Below are 22,140 nucleotides of genomic sequence, written 5' to 3' on the forward strand. Positions count from 1 at the left end.
AGAGCTGAGCTGTCTAGCAAACATCACCGCAGCTGGAGAACAGTAATTAACACTGGCCCACTAACCATGGCCAAATCCCTCCAGTACTGCCTGTGCTCAGGCTCACTGAAATATCTCCTCTGCCACTGGTGGGGACTCTAAGTGCTGGATAATTTGTCTTGTCAGTGAGGTGGAGGAGAGGACAGAAGGAGATACTGAAGATACAAGAAGGGAAGGAGGAGACAGGAAGGAAAGATAGAGACGGGAAGAAGGGGAATGTAAGGAGAGGCTGACTCATCCATTATTAATCCATACAGGGAGAAGACCACACTATGAAAACGAACCTATGACTCTTCTTCCCCTCCCCATCATCAGTACTGAAGGATACATTACTCTACACATCAGACATTACTCTGGACTCTATAATGTCATGTGTGAAAGAAGCATATATGCAAAAGGCCATCGCTGGAGGCGTATCTAAGCATGAAGGAGGTAATGTTGTTACTGTAGCTCAGGATGCACTGTGGGCTGTAGGTGGCACATGCTGAGCAGCTGCTTCCTCTGAACCCTGGACAGAGAGAGAGGCTCTGAACCCTGGACAGAGAGAGAGGCTCTGAACCCTGGACAGAGAGAGGCTCTGAACCCTGGACAGAGAGAGAGGCTCTGAACCCTGGACAGAGAGAGACTCTGAACCCTGGACAGAGAGAGAGACTCTGAACCCTGGACAGAGAGAGAGACTCTGAACCCTCTGACCCCTACCGAGCACAAAGTCACCCAACGAAGTGAAGGCACCCACCCTGTCACTTAAACCGGTGAGCCTAGATTGCTGAAGCTGGGTGGATTTAACAGGCTGCGTATCTACACTGAGATCTGAGAAGTAGTGAATCAGAGGGCTGCGAAAGTGAGAAAACCTAGCAAACGTGATGCTGGTATGAAACGGACACAGTGTTCACCATCTGCAGAGGAAGTGGAAGCGCTTCCTGTTTTCATGTGCATTCACACGACCAGCCTGCACTGAGAAAGCGTGAGCGAGTGTTCAGTAACTCGGCACATGACACCGCTGTGACCTGCGTGAGCGTTCAGTAACACAGCACATAACACCGCTGTGACCAGAAAGTGTTCAGTAGCACAGCCCATAACACCACTGTGACCGGAGAGTGTTCAGTAGCACAGCACATAATACGTGAAGGAGGTGCAGTAGCACCACTATCCCTGTGAAGGAGTGTTCAGTAAAGGCGAGGAGAGGCAGAGCGGTACTGGGCAGGGGAGTGAAAGGAGGGAGGACTGGCGGACGTGGCGAGGAGGCTGAATGTCATGGCGACCTTGGCTGGCATGCCAGTGCACACAGCACTGAGGCGAGAGCTCCAGCTGGGCCAGGCAGGCAGCTGCCAAGCCGGGGCCCGGGAACAGAGGGCAGCGGAGGCCGGTGCATGCGGCAGCGACCCGGAAAGGGCCCAGTCTGGAGAGATGCAGCACCATCTATCCCCCCCTCCCCCACCTCTGCTCTGCCTCCACCTCCTCCTCCTTCCTCCTCAGCCCTCCGTGAAGCCCAGGGGCTTCCATGGAAGGCCCGAAATCGATGTCTCTGAATCAATAACCACGAGCAAACAGAGGAGTGACTGTGCTGTAACACTGCAGGAGTCAGAGCTCTGGAACCCATGACCCGCACACACAACATGCAGACCTGAGACAGCACAATCCTGCCATCGGCAGAACAGAGAATCAACAGACCAGCAGCAGATTATAATGCTGCGCTCAAAAAGCAGTCGAGTACACAAATCTCCAGCAATTCCTAGAAAACACAAACAGCCAGGGACGATGCTCCATTTCCCCCGTTTGATTTAAATTTCCTTTCCCTTTTTGTTGTGCGTTGGTGAAATGACCCCAGCGATGGGCACTTATCATATCATTTCGGAGCAGGCAATTAGAGGTAGCATGGCGCTGGTGGTGTCTGAACATCTTCTGGTTGCTACGGACACCGTTGATGTGACTGAGGGAGGAGGCGCCCGCACATGGAGACAGGAGGCACAGAGACGCTAATGGACCCGACAGCAGGAGAGAGAGCGCGTCACAGACAGGGGGGGGACGGATCCACCCGCATCGAACACGCCCTCCCCCAAACCAAGCTCCTGGTTAATTATAAAGCCTGGGCGTGATAAGCAGCTAAATTACCAGGGAACTTCGCAAAGGACTGCAGGCAGGGCAAACGTGCTGCCTGAACCAAAAAGCTACGGGGCCGGCCATGGCCAACACAAGCACCCCCCCCCCCCCCCATGAAGCTTCTGAGTGATTAATAGCCTGCTACATGTGAATCCAAGCCAGACACAGAAGACTGAAAGACGGTCAGCTTAATCAGGAAGTTAATGCCGATTACCAGGCTGCTTCCAGCCATTTTGAGGCATTCATCTCCTGCTGAATGGTTTCTTTCTGAACATGAGTCAGAGTGGGAAGTGACCGCACCCGCGACGCGTTCCTCAAGCGAACACTCACAGCGGTGTAAAAAAAAACACAGCCCTGTATTTGTTGTCTTGCTACAATGAAACATTTAAAAACCAAAGCATTCTGGGAACAAGTCATTCAAGAGACGTGATTGCAGAAAGTGAGTCACTCAACAGATATGGTCCAAACTCGACAAAGAGGGGATATGTCATTTTGATTTGTTAGGTTAGCAAACTTAAATACATTTCTATGTGAGTTCACACCATTACATACAGTTCTTTCAGACCTAACCCACAACACAGAAACTTCAGTAAAAGTTTAGACTTAAAGAATTAGTGTTCCTTACACACCTTATGTATGAAGGCACGGTACTTATTTTCAACAAGCCAGCATTGCAGTGCCTAACTGAAGCTGACAGGTTTACAGCAGAAGCAGCAGTCCCAGTGCCTTAAAACGAACCATGCGCTGATTATGACACAGCCATGGGGAGGGGTCGGTTACCATGGCACCTGCATGGTGGGGGTGGACAATCAGGAGCACTTGGTTCCTCTAAATGATGATGAGGGGGAAGCAGATGGAGCAGCCGGCCACCTCCTGAGGTCATCCTCAAGAGAACATGCGGCCAAACGACGTTATCATTGATAACCGCTCTCTTCTCTCTGTCACTGTGAGCCCAAGCAAACGCAGGTGTGCACACAGGGAACACGCGGGTATCACGCGGCAAACACACAAGCCCAACTATCCACACTCAGTTAGGAGTTAGTTTTCCCAGTTAGGGTTTAATGGAAGGACTCAACTCCATGATTTCGTTTGTCTGAGAAGTGGCACGCAGGGTTCACTTGAAAAGACACACACAAGGCTGGGCTGGAGTGGCTGCTGCCGTTGCCTGTCGCGCTAACAAAGAAAGGCTCATTCAGCACAAGCAGGATCCTTTGTACAGGCGCTGAACTTGTAATCGCTAAGCCGTGCCAATGTACTCCACGCCGCTGCCCCGTATCCGTCATACAGGGCGCGCATTGTCCTCCCCGAGCAGGACGCCCCCGCCCCTGTCACTGCGCTTTCAGCACCCGCCTTTTCTGCAGCCGGCGAGGGCGCAAATATTTACCGTTTCAGCAAAAGCGCCCCACAGCTGCGGGGAGGGAGAGGCTCGTCCCGCTCGAACAGAAGCGCCGTTCTCCGCTCGGCCGCGCGAGAGGAGCGCAGCACGCGGACGCGCGCTCCAGGAGACACAGCCCCCGCGCGAGCGCCGGCGTCCTCCGGCACAGATAACCACCGCCGAGCGCGAGCGCGTCACGGCCAGTTTACGGGGAACACGCTCGCTATCCGCCGGAGAAACACGACCGCGCTCCCAGGCCCCGGCTGCAGCACCGGGAGAGACTGCAGTGGAGATGCGGGTGTGTGGGTCTGACAGGCCGTGCGGTCACCCGCCTGGGCTGCCAGCACACAGCGCCGTGGAGGCAGCTACGCTGTAAAGAGATTACTTGGGTTTGGTCTGGTGGGAGAAGTCACACCCAAGATCAATTCCTACATGCAATGCAGCTATGGCCATAGCAGACACAGCACTGCATTTCCACCATAGTTAGACCATAACCTTCACACATACATTTGAGTTTTATGGTGTACATGCGTCTGTATGTGAACGCATGCTCATGAAATTTTTCTATTGTTTTCATTACACTGGTTCAGTTCACATAAACAGAAACATGCACAGCACATAAAAATGCTTGGAAAATACACTTGTGTTCAGTATTCAGAGTGCCGAACATACAATGGGGGTGTTAGCCATTAAAATCACTGGATTCAGAACATACACATATTTTACTCGATCCTCACGGTGCCCACAAAGAAAAGGCAGAGAATCTGATGAATGGAAAACAGAGCCTTTCAAACTCATTTCAGTATACCTTAGAATTACTTTTCTGCAAAGCAATTTAATCATGCTCCATACAGTATAAATAGAAAAGAGGGACACAAAAATAAAGGTTGAAGTGGTACAACATTCATTAAATGTTTAAAGTTCATTAGATAAATGGATAAATATCTGAGGAAAGGAATTTGTGCTGCATTATGTGAAATTATTTAATCATAGCTAAAATGCGTGAGATGTTTTCTAGTGAGAAGCTCCTGTATTGTTCTGTATAATGCCCTGTACCAATCTCACTACACCATTTACTCTGGGATGAATTGCTAAAATTAAATGAGAAAAACATACTCCTAGCAGGAACGCTAGATAACTTATTTGCCTTTATGGCAATTTAGTTATCTACCATGTTTTTTTTTTTCATCAGATACATGCAGACTGTGCAAACAATTTGGCGAGGTCAGCAATCGTTAAAGGCACACTATGCAGGATTTTTAGCCATGCTACGGTCCTGTGTTTACAATCAAAGTTTCCTCTGTCCTCAACCCTGCCCACTCACCTCTGTTTGTATATCTTTGTTTTAAATCATTTTTATATCTTGATTATTACAGGCTAACACATACTCCCCATCTCTCTCTCTGTCACTTTCTCTCTCTCTCTAATGACCAGTCTTCTCAATTAGTCTTTATTTTGACTGTGGGACCAGTTCCCTGACCACCAGTAAAATATTTAAAGACCCAGTCGTGTTTGAACCTGGAACTGTACCATGTCGAACAAATGAAAAGCAGATGCAAGACTAGCTGGGCCTTTCCCCCCACAAATATAATAGCTACATTAATATTCTCCCACAAGCAGAGCTTAATGACTAAAGAGAGGCGAGGTTACAGGCATCTGAATTAATAAGGCCATTTAATGGCTGGAGGCCAACGGAAGGCACGGGCAGTGAGGCGGCCGCCCAAGGGACCTACTCTCGGCTTTCAGGACATCACGTTTCACACAGCGTCGCTGAGAAACGCCGACAGACAACAGCAGACCTGACCGCATGGCTGCGGCAGAAGCTGCTCATCTCTCCCCCTCTCCGTTTCACTGCTGTCAATCAGGAGCACACCTTCATCCCAGTCACTGGACTGTGTCAGCTGACACAGATCACTGCATCGCGCAGGGAGAAGCAGCAGCTCCTGTGCATGCAGCAGCCTCTGTTTCTGTACGCTGGCTGCTCGGCTCCTTGGTTTAAACATGTGCATGTGACAGCTTTACCCTACCACACCGCCGGTATCTCAACAAAGCAGGGCTCTAACAGCCCCCCCCCCCGCCCCCCAGCATCTTCTGGGAATCTGTGCTCTGGGCCCACAGGCTGTTTTCTGTGGCACCCCGCCCGCTGTATGGCTCTAGTACAGTCCATAAGGACCAACACAGATCGATCGCTCACTGTGTTCTGGGCCACGCTTCCAGACAGACAGAGACTGCAGTCTCAGATACATGTAAGGGGGAGTAGGGAGTCAAAGAGACAGAGGAAAACATCTGAGCGGGAGGGAGGAAGAGAGAGAGAGAAAGAGAGATGCCGAAGCACACCATCCTAGCGATCAATAACAAATCAATAATCCCGCCGACAGCTCCTGGTGCACAGCGCTCCTGCCTTCTTGGCTCAGTGTGACCCTCAGGGAGCTGTGCAGATCTTTCGCCCTCTGACCCCACCTCTGCAAACCAAACGCTGTCCCCAGCCAAACAGAATCTACCCGGGCAATGTCTATACTCACAGTACAGCACTCACCTTCAGTGCTAGCTACATTTGCACCTTAACTACTGATCTGAGAACAGGCAGTAAACACAGAACAAACAGTGTGGGCTCCAGAGCAGGGAAGGCAGGATAATGAAACACATCACTTAAAAACTAAATTAAATACAATCCTTACCATCCAGGGCCACAGTGAAAATAAGTTTTTACATTTATTGTGCCATCCTTGACAATGCAAGACTCAGTCAATTCAATTTGTGAAATAAAACTAACTGACTAACTATAATAAAGAGACAGGCTCTTTTTGCTGTTCTCCCCATGAAAGCCATCCCTCCCAGTCCAAGCGCTGAAATATTCCAGATTTTCTATCAGAAACTTGTCAAAAAGACGTCTGTACATTGAGATCACTCGCTGCTAAATTCAGACACGTGTCCAGAGAGCTGAACTTGTCTTAAAACCTCCGAGTCTGAACAGACCCGGCCAAAGTATCCAAACTGTATCAGCATTTGGAACAAACTTTAATTGTGGGAGAGGCTGCATTTTTGCGATAGTCTTCTGGTCGATGTCTGTGGGAAACACAATGAAATTGTCAAAAATGGCTTTCAGCCCTCAGGGAGGCCACGCAGAACAACACCTCCCATTGAGAGACACAACTGCTGTGACATTTACCAGCTCCTTAAACAGCCATTCATACGGTTTATTCAAACAGCCTGAAAGCCCCCGGTGCTCGTAACCTTCGGCCAATCATGCACAGTGAACCCCATCAGACCATCTCTCTCTTTTCATCTGCTGGGCTTTTCAAATATTGATTTTAAAAAAAACAAATAAATGAGCATCCATCGGAATAGTGAGGAGACTATTTGGCTAGTTCAAAATGTTATCATTTTGTGCATCGCACAAAAGACGGACTCTCAAAGCTCTCTGGCTTTTTCATTAAACACAACAGGATAGAATATTCTCAGGCTGTTACTGTAGCATTGTGAGCCTCTCACGGATACACACTGTGATTTAGAGGCTAATGCTTGACAGGCCACTGTCAGAGGGGTCAAGGCTGAAGGGAGCAGTCCCATCTGTGAGCTGCCAGAGAGGCTGAGTCACTTCTGACAGGAATCCAGAGCGGAACAGCCTCCTGCGCCCGCTCCGACCTGGCAGGGACGGGGCGCGTTTCTAACCACCGTCACCATGGTCACGGGCGCCCCGCTCTCTCACCCACCCCTTAAAAAAACATAAACAACCCGCTGCCTTTCTGCCACAGCTCCCACAGTTCAGCAAACAGACCAGGGTACGCGCACACCACTCTGAACCAAAGCATGCCAAAGTTTCCTACCAAACACAGAGAGGAAGCAGGTGTGACATCACAGCATATCCCCAACAGAACAGTGCATTATCATAAAGTAGAGTACAATACATTACAGAACAGCATATTACCGTACCGAACAGTAAACTACAGAACAACATATTACCGTACAGATCAGTAAACTACAGAACAGCACATTCCCGTACAGAACAGTAAACTACAGAACAGCACATTCCCGTACAGATCAGTAAACTACAGAACAGCACATTCCCGTACAGAACAGTAAACTACAGAACAGCATATTACCATACAGATCAGTAAACTACAGAACAGCATATTCCCGTACAGAACAGTAAACTACAGAACAGCATATTACCATACAGATCAGTAAACTACAGAACAGCATATTCCCGTACAGTACAGTACATTATAGTACAGGCTGGGTCAGTCCCAGCGCCCACCTCCAGGGCTGAGAAACCCATGCACTGCCCCTGATAACTCAAACACCGAGTCGCAGCGCTGTGCTCGGCAAGCAGCCTGCTGCTCTGTGAGAACAGGAAGCAGACAGCAGCAGCTTACCTTCGAGTACTGCCTTCGGAGGCTGAAACGCTGGACCATCCTGGCCTTCCCACTGTCCCCTCTCCGAAAAAGCCCAGAGGCGGGGGGGACGCTGGGAGACGGGCGGCGGAGCGAGGCGCGCTACATGACGGCAGCGAGCACATGAATCCAGCGAAGGTGAAGAAGGAGAAAGAGAGAGAGCGAGCGAGAGAGAGAGAGCGCCTGTCCTGCCCCAGACCGAGCGGCTGTTCCAGTGTGCGCTCAGGGTCGCCTCCAGCACCCCTCCTCTCCTTGGGGCCGTCCCAGAGCTCTGTCTGCTCCCACCCTGCTGCACAGCGTGCTTTCAGCGCACACAAGGCAGGGCGGCGCTCACATTTCCTGTCAATCAGCCCGGCGCTAAGCCGTGCAGGGGGGAGGGGGGCCGTTAAAGGGGAAGGGGAGGGCTGGGGGGAGTGTCCTCTTCTTTCGGCTGGCTCAACCAGCACCTCCCCTCCCCTCCGCATAACACTGTAGCCAGCAAAGCCTTCCTGATACATCAGACAGACTACATGAGTGGGGGGCAGCTATGCGTGAGAGAGAGAGAGAGAGAGAGAGAGAGAGAGAGAGAGAGAGAGAGAGGAGAGAGAGAGAGAGAAGGAGAGAGAGAGAAGGACAGAGAGAGAGAGAGAGAGAAGGAGAGAGAGAGAGAGAGAGAGAGAGAGAAGGAGAGAGATGCTTAAACAAAGAGGGTGTGTACTCTAGACCCACAATCTTAAACAGGCCTTGAGCAAAAATCACCCCCAGAGAGCTGAAGAAACATACGAACACGCACATGCTCCTCCGCTCAAACCAAGCGTGGACCTCCTGACCTCTCCCTCTCCCTCCGCACCCCCCTTTTCTCTTCCTCCCCCTCTCCCTCACCACCCCCGTTCTCTCCTTCCCCCTCTCTGTCCCACATCAGCCCTTCACATGAAAGCGGAGCAGGCTCCAGGCGAGCGTGGCTCAGACACAGCAGAGTTAAGGGAGTGTCTGTGGGCTGCTCGTGACCGGGCCGTCTGAGCGGAGAGCAGCAGCCCGCAGGCATCCTGAAACCAGCAGCTGCTGCGCTTTCAGTCCTGTGGCCGGGGAAAAATCCCCCCCGCCCTCCCCGCCCGAAAACGGCAGCGCTGCTATGCCCCCACGGCGCCACCTGCACACGGCGCCCGAGCCGCGTTTCAACACCTGATGCCAAACATGGAGCCCCGCCCGCAGATCACTGCCAGCCCCCGTGCCTCTCCACACCGCTGCCAGCCCCCGCCCGCACGCGGTCACAGGGTGAACCGGGCACCCGGGGTGTGTGACCTGTGTTTGGCACGGGCGTCCTAATCAGGGTTAGCTACCGAGCATTAGAATGCACAGGCACAAAAAATGCAAGTACAGAAAAACACAAAAATCAAGGAAGCTGAAGCCTGAGATACCCCGAATGTAATTACACCAACTAAAATTAAAGGTCCCAGTTCTCAGTACAGTTCCAGCGCAGGCCTAAGACACAGAGAACCCAAATCACTAGTGGGAAATGCCTTCTCTCACTGTAGAGTACTCGCAGACAACATTATCCCTACAGCCTCAGAGCACCTGCTGCTTCTGATGCTGGAGGCTCCATGGTGTTAAAAGGGGAGGGGATCTTTGGCTGCTGTAATTTTAGATGAAGGTTACACAGGCTGAGGGTTTAGGACATACAGCATGTCACATGCAGGTAGGTGTCTGTACAGGGAGACTTGTGCCTCTCTCTCTCCCACCTGCACTCTGGTGTGTTCAGGTTCTGGTCCAGTCAGAGCGCATGAGGCAGAGGAACACACATATTCTTCTGGTGACGGATATTTTTGCTTACAGAAATAGTCTGGGAGGGAGCTGGTCAGGGGCACAATCCACACTGTATGACTGCATGAGCCACTGAAGGACACACGTGTTCTGATGCACGTTTGGAAGAACGCACAGCAGAAAAACACTATTCCCTCAAGCACGCACACATTCCTATTCAGCTGAACCTGGGAGGCCAGCTTGTACACACCACCCAAGGCCCCCAAGGCCACAGTTGTGGAGTTTTATTACAGCGTAACAGGCAATGTGCATCCTGCCCTCAGACAGGCCAACCCAAGGACCCTGCATTAGGGACTGATCCTTCTCAGTGTGGGACCCTGCATTAGGGGACTGAGCCTCCTCAGTGTGGGACCCTGCATTAGGGGACTGAGCCTCCTCAGTGTGGGACCCTGCATTAGGGGACTGAGCCTCCTCAGTGTGGGACCCTGTATTAGGGGACTGAGCCTCCTCAGTGTGGGGCCCTGTATTAGGGACTGAGCCTCCTCAGTGTGGGACCCTGCATTAGGGACTGAGCCTCCTCAGTGTGTGACCCTGCATTAAGGGACTGAGCCTCCTCAGTGAGGGACCCTGCATTAGGGGACTGAGCCTCCTCAGTGTGGGACCCTGCATTAGGGGACTGAGCCTCCTCAGTGAGGGACCCTGCATTAGGGGACTGAGCCTCCTCAGTGAGGGAACCTGCATTAGGGGACGGAGCTGCTCAGTGTGTGGAACCCGTACCAAAGGGGCGGTCGCTCCGGTAGGACACTGCATTGGACTGAGCACTTACCTCAGCTTAGTATGACCCTGAAAAGTCATAGGGTGTGTAGCCTCTGATAGGGCGAAATGCCTGTATTTAGGGACAGAGCCTCCTCAGTGTGGGATCCTGCATTAGGGAATGAGCTGCTTCAGTCTGGGCGTGAGAGTGAATGGCTGAAGGTTCCAGTCTGTCATTGGTCAGGGCTCTGGAGGCTCTCTGCATGACCTCATTCCATCATGAACCAGAGACCACTGAGGACTGCTGCTCTCCGTGCTTCAAACACCCAAGCTCAGTTTGTGGCAATCTTTACACCACACTACACTACACAACCCTTGTTCCATAGAGCAATGTACTGCAGCCACAGGGCTGCTATTGCTGCTGTTACACTTTAGACTGCAGGCAGTCCACCGTATCTGAGGGCTTCTTCCACTTGGCCTGCACATTCAAAACATTGTAATGGCTTTCACTCGATAATTACTGCAGCAAGGACACTTTTCTCAAACTTATGCCAGCATGTTACCGACTGAAGCAACCATACCAGTACCCTGTCAATGTATTTAATCTTTAGATGGTAGAAAGTGTATATCTTTCCCATAACATTATGGCATGCACACTATGTACATAGACTTTACTCAGAAATACATCCATGTTATTTCCCTATGTCACATAAATTCCAGAAACAAAACCTTGTGAGAACAGGATGAACCAGAACCTGTTGAATTTACAGCTCGTGGGTGCTGATGATCAGGTGATGAGGTCACAACTGGGACACCTAGACTCTAGACTCTAGCGGCTCTAGACCAAAGATCTAAGAGCAAAGATCAATACAAACACACAGAGTGCTACAGCGACACCAGGGTAACAATCAGTGTGGAGTACTCATCAATATCGGATTCCAGAGAATGGATAAAGCATGGAGTTTCGAACCACTGATTTATGCAGAACTGCTGATTTTTTTTTTTTAAATCTGTGCAGTTGCTTAAGAACTGAATACAGAGGAGGAGCGCGAGACCCTCGATAGATGAGCTGAGGGCTAGTAAGAGTGTGTTATTCCCCTTGAAAGAGATGGACTGTGAAACCACAGAGTAACACAGTGAGTCACTCCACAACGCTGCTTTTAATAACTCCTAACAGCAGCGGAGGTGCCAATCCCCCTGCATAGTGACGCACAATCTTCTAAATCCGTCCTGGCCTTTCATTTCTAACGAGTGTAAAGCTAGCAGATACTAGGACAAAACAGAAATATGCCAGGTGCACATGAAAACCACGACTGCAGCCAATAGGGGACCAACTTTCTGCCCTTTTCTGGTGCACTGTCAAAGGCTGTAAGCTGGCTCTTTTGAGACAAACAGAAAAACTCAGCTAATGTACCAAAGCTGTACCACGGTTCTGCACTTGAGTACACACAGGAAAGATACCTGGACACATGACTGAATCAGCTGACGAGAAACCAAATTCTACACCATGCAATACAGTACAAACAGCAGTGCGGAGTGCCTTATGTAGGTTAACAGGTTGTAGGTATTTCAATCCACTTACAACAAACAACAAACTTTTCATATTTTAGGTCCATGAACCACCCCATGAATGTAAAAACCTACCTGATTTATTTCAAGCAAACAACACAAGAAATGCTTCTTTAGAAGGGTTGCTTTTGTATTCATGTTATTCTCCCATTATTCCCAATTTGCTCTTTCCCATGTGTTTTAGGTGATGTCAATGAAACAATAAGGGACAGAATTCTTCTGTGGTTCACATAATATTGCAGGTCCAACTCCGCCCTCTAGTGGCCAATAGGAAGTAACACTTACTGAAAAAGTAATCAGGCAGCTTCAGAACATCACAAGAACAGTCTGAAACAGACTGCTTGCCAGTGCATTCACAGACAGGCCACCTTCTTACAGAGATGCTGATATTTATGGTTTATATTCCATTACAAGAAAAAAGAGATTAAAGCTGGAATGAGCATTCACCCAGTATTTAATTTTTTAAAGACTTAACTTAGCGGCAATTGGCATTCCTAAAGAGAATATAACAAAGAGAAAGAGGGCAAGATGCCACAAACATTCTCACACACACACACACACACACACACACACACATGGACACAGACCTACATACAGACAGACACACACATACACAGATATATATCCATACACTAGGTATGGCATCAATAATTTGGAACAATTTCCAATGTTTATTGATATATATCAGCAAATTAAAAAAAAAATATATTGGCTACAGAACAGTGTATGAACTTGCTGAAGAAGAGGAAGTAGAAAAGAAAAAGAAGAAGAATCTCATGCAATGCAATAGTTTTATTTAAAATACATTCCCACAAGTTCTTCACTCACCCACAAGTGCTCTGTTTGTTTTGTTTTTGCTGATTCAGGCCAAACTTACTCAAGCACAGTAAAGAACACACACAACATTTCCATCATATTCGACCCACACATTTTCTCAATAAATATCATTGGAGTAGGAGAAGAAAACACTAAATTCAAAATACTTGAATTCAAAAACTTTAATTAGGCCCACTTCCCATTACAGAAAGAAGATTTATAGCCTAGTTCATGGCATTGCATCTACCGAAACCTGTCAAGCAGACAGGGTGGAGCAGGTGGGGTGTGTAGGTGGCAGCGGTGTTACCTCGCCTCTGTGGTTTCTCGATATAGCAACCTGCCGATCAGTATTTTATGTACCGATATTTTATCCCTAATACACACACATGCACACATAAACTGAGACAGACACAGACACACACACACGCACGTGCGCGCGCGCGAACACACACACACTCACCCCAGAGGGGTAGAAGGGGGCCCCTCCTCCGGTTGGGAGAGAGCGCCTGTGTCCTGCAGACAGCCAGGAAAAGAGGATGCTGTCGCTCTGAGTGGATACTCGCCTGCCCTGGGAAAAGTCCTTTCACAGAAAACAACGGGAGCACACTGTCAGTACCACCACCAAAACCAACACACACCTCCACCAAATCCGCCCCGTGAGCGAGCGCACCCCAGCCCAGTGTGCCACGGCCTCGGCACCCCTCTGCGCGTCCCGCCACCACCACCGCGTCCCGCTCCACACCACAGCTCGCATTCACATTAGATTCCTCCAAAAAGCGCACACAGATCCCATTAGCTTGCATGGGTGAGTCCCCCCCCCAGGAAACGTGCGGAACAGCACATGCTTGGTATGGCTCCAGCGTCTCCAGTGACTGTTATATGAACCAAGATGCAGGAAAGGGCGGAGCCATCGCCATATGGTACGACCAAAGACACGCTAAGCGCACCTTTACACAGCGCACGTCACCATGAACAGCCTTCCGCAACACAAGCGTCTCGGTAAAGGTGTCTATGAACAGCAGGAAGCAGCTGTTACATTTACCTCAGGAAAACTACAGCCTGGCCAAGAGACCCGGGCTGTACTGAACAATGACATCATTCAAAAGCCTGTCCAATCCCTGCGCAAGCACAGCAATTCACAACAGTTTTGAAAATATTATTGTTTCATGAAAAACAAACTTGCGTATCTCCTCATGGCATGCCTAGTACTTTCTACAGAGAAGTTTTCTAGTGCTAATATAAAGAAATATCTTTTCCCTTTATTCTTTTCCTAAAAGAAAGCAGACAGTGCACACTCCTTTTCCGTTTTGACTTTATTCAGTTAGGAAAAGCAGAGAATAACAGAGAAGAGATAAGAGTAGAGAGTGCCAGGGCTGGTAATGGAACCCCCAGCTGTGGGGGGGGGGGGGGGGCTGGCATATGGCTTGGGAGTCAGCCTCTCTACAGACAGCACCACGCACCTACCCTGTGAATCATCTTATCGACCCAGCAGTGTGCACGCACCAACTGTTCCGCTCATGGCGTGTACAAAAGAAGAGCGTAAAACAGAGCAGGAAAGCGTTCTCAGACCCAAAGCTGAAGACAGGGCCCGGAATGTTAACATTTATTGAACCGTCTTCACCTACATGTTTATACTGGCAGAGTGCAGGGCACTGATTTACTGTATTGACCTACAGTGCACCCAAAGAGCATGCACTAGGAGACGCAGGCAAATTTAGAAAGGGCTTACAGTGCAAAACCAGCTCTCCACACAAATCACTTCTCACTCCAGCAGGGAACAATCCCTCTGCGCACAAGTGTGCACATATTCCGAACGCACATCTCTCTCACACGCACACACGCGCGCTCCCTCCTCACACAAACATACAGGCAGATTAGGTCATTCACAAACGCCACATTCTCTCCTCGAACAAACACACGCCCTCTGTCTCGCACACAAACGCATTGTCCACCCCGCGCGTGTGCGCTCACAGACGGCGCATTCTTTAACTCACGTACATGCATTCTCTCCCTCTCCCGCAAACAAAGAGGAACCTCACACACCAATGCAGGGAAGAGAAGCGCATTCATTCTCCTGCCCTCTCAAACACTTCCACACTCGTAGTGTGCTTCCATACAGGAAGGCCCTGACACAGCAGCAAGGTGCCCCTCGGCTGGTCTGGCCAGTGCGTCCACGCCTGTGAAACGCGGCTGCAGAGGAACAGCTGTGCCCTGGCTTTAAGGCCCGAGTTTCCTGTGGAGCAACAGTGGGATGAGAAGCCAGGTTCCACGCAGGGACACGTGAACAGGCACTGGTCAGGCATCAGGATAGTACAGCAAATTACCCAGCGGCTGCAACATGAACCAGACCACAGCCTAACGCCACAGTATTCCCTGAGGCGTTGCTCCCCGAGCCCTCCAATCACACGAGGCCTGGACAGAAGAGCAGAGCGCACGAGCAGCAGAATCCTGACCCAAAGCAGGCAGAAAAACCCAGAGATGAAGAGGGAATGAAAACAAGGGCAGACCGATACAGAGTCAGAGGAAACCGAGAGGAAGAGAGATAAAGAGAGAGAAACAGAGGGGAGAGAGAGAGAGAGCAAAACAGAGAGATTCAGAGCAGACACAAAGAGGGAGTCAGACAGGAACAGACAGTGACCCACAGGAACATATTTGAGCGCATGGCAGGACCTGTGATAAATCGAGCCTCAGCCCAGCTTATCACTCAACACACAGAGAAAAACACAACTCGCTACAATCCACACAATATACGGACCCACTACCAAATCAATAATTCAGTAAACCAATAAGGAGCCTGTTGTGAAGGGAGCATCTGTGCTAGAGGGCTGGCCACAAACAAAGAAGGCCAGAAGAAGGTGAGCAGTACCGGCTGCTTTTATATGAGGAAACTGGGCGTTTCCAGGTCACGTTGCAATGAAGATGGCAGGACCTGGGCTCAATCAGACCAGGCTGGACAGACAGCAGCAGCACAGAGCTCACAGCTGGAGGCCAGCCGGCACCAGGAAGAGAAGGCCAGGCTTCACAGCTTCACGCCTTCACCACCTCCCTAAGACAGACAAACGCCTAAACGCTGCACTCAGCGTTAAAGAACCTCTAAAGCGCCTCTGTGCGCGCCCGTTTCGTGTCTGCAGTAAAGCCGGGGTAATAAAATGGCCGGTTCGCGTACACTTCATGTAAGCACCCACACGGGAGCCATTTGCAACTGCACCACAGTTTCCGCTCCCACAGAGGGCCGCAGTAGAACATGTCAAATGGCCTGCTCACACGCACACATTCCCCCCCGTAGCAGTGACAGAGGTTTTAAAGAGGTTTACACACTGGAATACGTAGGCTAAATCAAACACCGAAATGAATCACGCTTAAGACCATGGCTGAGCTGTGCAAGTCGCTCTGGATAAGAGTGTCTGAGAGATAAAGTTTCCTGAAAGCTGCAGCAGAACAGCTCCACGTAGGCCAGTGTTTCTCAGCCCTGGTCCTGAATGACTAGTGCGTGGGAGACTACAGTAGGTTTTTAACCGGTCTCATTAATCACAGAGAAGTCATGTCAAATCCTGTTCAGTATCTGGAATCAAGCCTGATTCACTGGGCAGAGCCAATTAATCATCACATCACTGGTGAGCATCAGTGTTCACTGTATAATGCAACTGTGAAGGAATTCAGCTTCAACAAGAGGAACTGAAGTTCTCACAATGCATACAATTAAAATGATTCAGACAGAAATTTCAACCACGAGCTCAGTAAGACATTGATAAGATAAAATACAACAGCGAGTTCCACTGTGAGGCCAGAATGTCAGAACTGTGAAAGCCACATTCAGCAGCTTTCAAGAGTGCAGAGGCACAGGTGCTCTGGCTGGGAGAAGTGCATCAGCTGGATGCGCATAACACGACCTGTGAAAGCATGCAAACTCCTGAGATACTAGGAAGTGATGCGATTATGTGACTTCATTTGCTGCAAGTTGCTATGACGATGTGCACTACCAAGTGCAGTTTAGTGGCAGGGATACACGAGCAGTGTTGGGCTGAATGGCCTGTTCTCGTCTCGCGTTATGTTGTGTTACTGTGACCTGATACAGAACATGGTGTGATTTGGCTAAAATATGAAACATTACCTCACTTTCAAACCATGGGACAAAATGAGATTAAATGTTATGAAGTCACAAGACACGATGCGTTGCTGCAACAGCATCATGGTAAATGTCCTCTTCTATAAATGTACTAGCTAGCCAAGTGAATCATGGGAATGCCACTTGCTACCCTGAAACTGAAATTATATATGCTCTCCATGCTCGCTTTTCTGTGCTATGTGTTACGTAACGTAATGGGGAAAAAGCAACACACTTCAGGCTAATCATTGTGCGTTTGTGTAGAATGGGTATGCATATTAGAAATACATTTATTGGTTACTAATGTTATTACTGCACTACCGTCATAGAGGGGAGCAGAGGGGTCACAGCCCACATACACATTATATAAGACTACATATCATATTGCAGGCCATATTACACCTAGCAACACATGTTCATAACCTCCCACAGCTTGTAAAAATGTGTCAGTATAGCAATCTATACGTATCGCTAAAACAGAGGTTTGTCCACTGCATGCAATATAGCAATGTGAACAGTTAGAAATGTATTTGCTTAACACAATGAGAAATTATAAGATTTACTACTTCAAACATACAACACCTATAACTAGGGATGTTAAAATCCAAGCATGTCGATATTGATGAACGGCAATCTAAACAGATAATTCTCAGTTTATAACTGAACTGCGCACATTAAACATGTAATGGCGCCAATGTCTATTCCTCTGGCTGGTCAGACACCTGCTGTCTGCTGGAGTCAACCTCATCAGATGTATATATGAACTATCCATAACTTTAAGGAATTATTTTTGGAGAATAATCACACACATACACCAGTGCACACACAGCGGTTCTCCAGAGCACAAACATCTCACACCAGAGACAGACGCTCACACAGGTAAACCATGTGCCAATCCGTGGATCACACCATTGTCACACTGCCTTCTGGACCGCAGTACCTCCACATCTCCGCCCTTTGAATGCAGCCAACATGAGTCTAAAAATATAATCATGTCGTGCATGCAACACTCCTCAGCGTTCAGATGGCCCGGTTCACATTACAGCTAAGGGTCCAGCTGGGAGACTCTGCTTTTCCAAACGGGACCTTTTCACCTTACTCTGGGGCCCATCTGAAACATGAGGCCCTTCATAGGGCACGGTTGGGTATGAAGATTTACCCTTTGACTTCCCCCCTTGCATCAAGGAGACTGTAATGCCTCCATCTGACCGTGAAAACAACACTCAACATTTAACGCGTGTGCTAAAAAGGCAGTTTCGTCTTTTGAAGCCAACTAAACAAAACTGAACAGCATAAAATCGTGGCAGAATATTTCAACGCACTGTTGCATATACGTCTACAGAAAAGCAAACTAGCCACAAAATATGAAAGCTTTATCCCTGCAAGTGCGTAGAGATATTGAATTTTTTCAGTCCGTCTCCCTCTGCCAATAAAACTGTGTGAAAGATGCCCATGGCCTGCCAGGCTGCCTGTGTGCCCACCCATGCTGTCATTCAGCCCCATGGGTGCACAATGCCACAAACAATGAGCAGGCCTGACAAAGGGCTTGAGCCCCAGGAGAAACCTACACAGGGCAGAACCCCCCTCCCCCCCGGCAGCTCAAGGTCCGCGGGAAACAAAGGAGCTGTTCTCTGGGGCGCTCCTCCAGGTTCCGTGCGTGCGGCGGCTGAATGGCACAGAGAGCGCGTGGGCAGAGGGAGACGGCAGCGCCTGGCACGGCCTGCTCCCTGGCTCCCAGAGCCGAGCCTGGAGGAGCCAGCACGGCCTGCACTGAGCTGAGCTGCACCAAGCTGAGCTGAGCTGAGCTGCACCAAGCTGAGCTGAGCTGAGCAGCACCAATCTGAGCTGAGCTGAGCTGACCATCTGCAGCTGAGCTGAACTGAGCTGCACGCTGAGCTGAGCTGCACCAAGCTGAGCTGAGCTGAGCTGCACCAATCTGAGCTGAGCTGAGCTGCACCAAGCTGAGCTGAGCTGAGCTGAGCTGCACCAAGCTGAGCTGAGCTGAGCTACACCAATCTGAGCTGAGCTGAACTGCACCAATCTGAGCTGAGCTGAACTGCACCAATCTGAGCAGAGCTGAACTGCACCAATCTGAGCAGAGCTGAGCTGCACCAATCTGAGCACCACTGAGCTGCACCAATCTGAGCAGAGCTGAACTGATCTGCACCAATCTGAGCAGAGCTGAACTGATCTGCACCAAGCTGAGCTGATCTGAGCTGAGCTGAGCTGCACCAAGCTGAGCTGAGCTGAGCTGAGCAGTGTTGATCTACACTGCAGGTAGGACTCCAGAGACCGGGCTTCACGGTGCACAAGGCACTCAGCAGGCCAGGCCACCTCTCCAGGGGATGCGAGACCACTGTCACATGCGACTCAGCAGCTCACCACTTTGTGTTGCGCACCATTCTCTGGCCTCAATAAGCAAAGGCATAAGGGGTTATTTTCATGGACTGTGGCTCAGTCCAATACTAATAACACTGCACAGACATGTGGGAAGTATACCTGAGCTGGGGTTCAGTGATGGGAGCACACAGCCTGGAGGGGGGGCATGGGCCTGCAGCCCAGCATCACACTCAGGCACGCTGCTCACCCCCCCCCCCCCCCCCCCCACCCTCCAGCGCCTTGGCTGGGAGAGCTGATTGGATATCCAGTTCCTTGACCTCTGACAGCAAACAGATCCTGTCTCATCAGAGTGAGCTGAAGTTTGCAAAGCCACTTTCATGGATTTAATGGAGCGAGCTCAGGCTGAAACAACACATCAGCTTTTACAACAAGGTATTAGGGCCCAGTGAACTGTGACATAACAGCCTCGGCCCACACACTGGGATTATCCACGAGAAGCCATGTTTGTGCTGCCGCTTCACTGCAGCAGACATAACAGACTTATTTCCACCACCGCACCTTTTTCTGTTGCGCTTCGACCGCAGTGAGGTTCTTTCCATTCCAGCTCGGATCAGAAGGTCAACTAAAATTACTCTTACATCAACTCAGCCGTTCATGATAATCACATTAATATGGAGTGGGGGTTGAGATGACAATGTGTTCCGATGCATTTGTGCATAAACTGGACTTATGTACGGTACCCTGAGCGCGTGGGCGAGCGAGCCAGCGTGGGTGTCCATGTGCGCGCTCGCTCGCTCATGCGAGGAACCAGGACCACACAGCAAGCCATGATTTCCCAGGCCGAGGATCGACCACGCCTCTCCTCTCAGATTAATCAATTTATGGCCAGTTTAAAAAGCCTGAAAGGGAACAGGAAGGCTTTCTGTGCATCCGTCATGGACGAGGACACCACTGCACTGGCACAGCTGAGACACTGCCTCGAATATAGGGAATGACATCATCTGTGCTGATGGGGTGAATACAACCATTCTCTCTAGAAGTCAACTTTCAAACAGGTATAACACAACACAGATACACAGAGGCCAAAGCCAACTGTGCCAGGGTGATTTACTCATAAGCCTACAGCAGGCCTATGTATCCATTCTAAAGCTATTCAATGCATTGAAATTGTGTGTATAGTTTTTTCCCTGTTCAGATGTTATTAAAGTAAGTTTTATTTATTCATTTATTTTAAAATGCGAAATTCTTCCCGTTACTGACTTCAGCCTGACTGTATAAATGCATGAGGTCAGATGGTTGCCAGGTTGAAGGGGGCGGGTAACTTGCTGGCCTACTTTGAGCTGCCAGCAGATGTAGATCAGCTGAAGGAGAAGGACGGAGGGGTCATCTCCACATGAGAACAGCAATGGTGTGTCAGCCGCAATAGAGCAAGGATCACTGCTGCATTAACACAGCAGCTATGTGCCAGTCACTGATAAATGTGTCAATCACTGGTCACTGGGATAAATGTGTCCATCACTGGTCACTGATAAATGTGTCCATCACTGGTCACTGATAAATGTGTCCATCACTGGTCACTGGGATAAATGTGTCCATCACTGGTCACTGATAAATGTGTCCATCACTGGTCACTGGGATAAATGTGTCCATCACTGGTCACTGGGATAAATGTGTCCATCACTGGTCACTGGGATAAATGTGTCCATCACTGGTCACTGGGATAAATGTGTCCATCACTGGTCACTGATAAATGTGTCCATCACTGGTCACTGGGATAAATGTGTCCATCACTGGTCACTGGGATAAATGTGTCCATCACTGGTCACTGATAATGTGTCCATCAATGGTCACTGGGATAAGTGCCACATGGTCACTGGGATAAATGTGTCCATCACTGGTCACTGGGATAAATGTGTCCATCACTGGTCACTGATAAATGTGTCCATCACTGGTCACTGGGATAAATGTGTCCATCACTGGTCACTGATAAATGTGTCCATCACTGGTCACTGGGATAAATGTGTTCATCACTGGTCACTGGGATAAATGTGTCCATCACTGGTCACTGATAAATGTGTCCATCACAGGTCACTGGGACAAATGTGTCCATCACTGGTCACTGATAAATGTGTCCATCACTGGTCACTGGGATAAATGTGTCCATCACTGGTCACTGGGATAAATGTGTCCATCACTGGTCACTGGGAGCACAGCTGCACAAAGACAACATCAGTGCGCTGCAGCACACTGTGGAAAAGCTCCTGTGCCAGTGTGGCCTCTTTGGCCAGCAGGTGCCATCATGAGACCTGCAGTCCAGGTCAGGTTTAATCCAGGCACACAATCTGCCAGCTTTCAGGTGGGTGGGGAGGGGGGGGGGGCAGGGGTAGGTGTTGCTGAACTGCAACTAGCGACAGAAGGTGCTCCAATACCTGGCACAGTAACAGAAGAAGAGGGAAAGACAGGCGTTTCTCACTCTCACAGCATTTCACATTGCCTCTGAAGTTTGGATGTTTACTATCACAGCAGGTATAATTAAAGAGAAAAAGACTAAGAGAAAGGCACGTTACTGCATTCATGAGAGCAGGTAACAGGCCCAGCCGTGTTTCCAGGCGCGCCATCTCCCCTTACCAAGCGTACCGACAGGGAGCCCTCGCTCATCTCTTGAGTTCCCGCACACGGGCAGGAAGCGTGCCCAAAACACGGATGAAAGCGGCAAGGTCTTGTCTCTCCACCGCAAGAGTGACCCCAATTCTGACACTACAAACCATCAAATTAATGGAGTCAACGTGCCTGACTTTAAACCCGAAACAGCCATTACCAAGCAGCTGGCTCTGTCCCATTCATTTTAATTCAGTGATGACAACAACAGAAAGCGATGAAGAGCTGAAGGTCAGTTAGTTTCCCTTTGC

The 22,140-nt window shown here is 49.6% G+C and overlaps 1 protein-coding gene across 4 annotated transcripts in view; it reads right to left on the bottom strand.

Annotated features, from left to right (window-relative positions):
- The window catches only part of tmcc1a (transmembrane and coiled-coil domain family 1a), a 65,580-nt gene that overhangs the window by 27,347 nt on the left and 16,093 nt on the right, over positions 1-22,140 (bottom strand). For 2 of the 4 annotated variants that reach the window (XM_064298364.1, XM_064298361.1), the window contains exon 5: positions 13,247-13,366. The exons of 1 other annotated variant lie outside the window; for it this stretch is intronic. In XM_064298364.1, coding sequence (XP_064154434.1) covers positions 13,247-13,366 — 120 coding nt within the window. Of the gene's footprint in view, positions 1-7,890; positions 8,202-13,246; positions 13,367-22,140 lie in introns of those variants that run through there. One more of the 4 variants, XM_064298366.1, reaches the window with a different exon arrangement.

Source organism: Anguilla rostrata, chromosome 11 (assembly GCF_018555375.3).
Source record: "Anguilla rostrata isolate EN2019 chromosome 11, ASM1855537v3, whole genome shotgun sequence".
Classification (NCBI taxonomy): domain Eukaryota; kingdom Metazoa; phylum Chordata; class Actinopteri; order Anguilliformes; family Anguillidae; genus Anguilla; species Anguilla rostrata.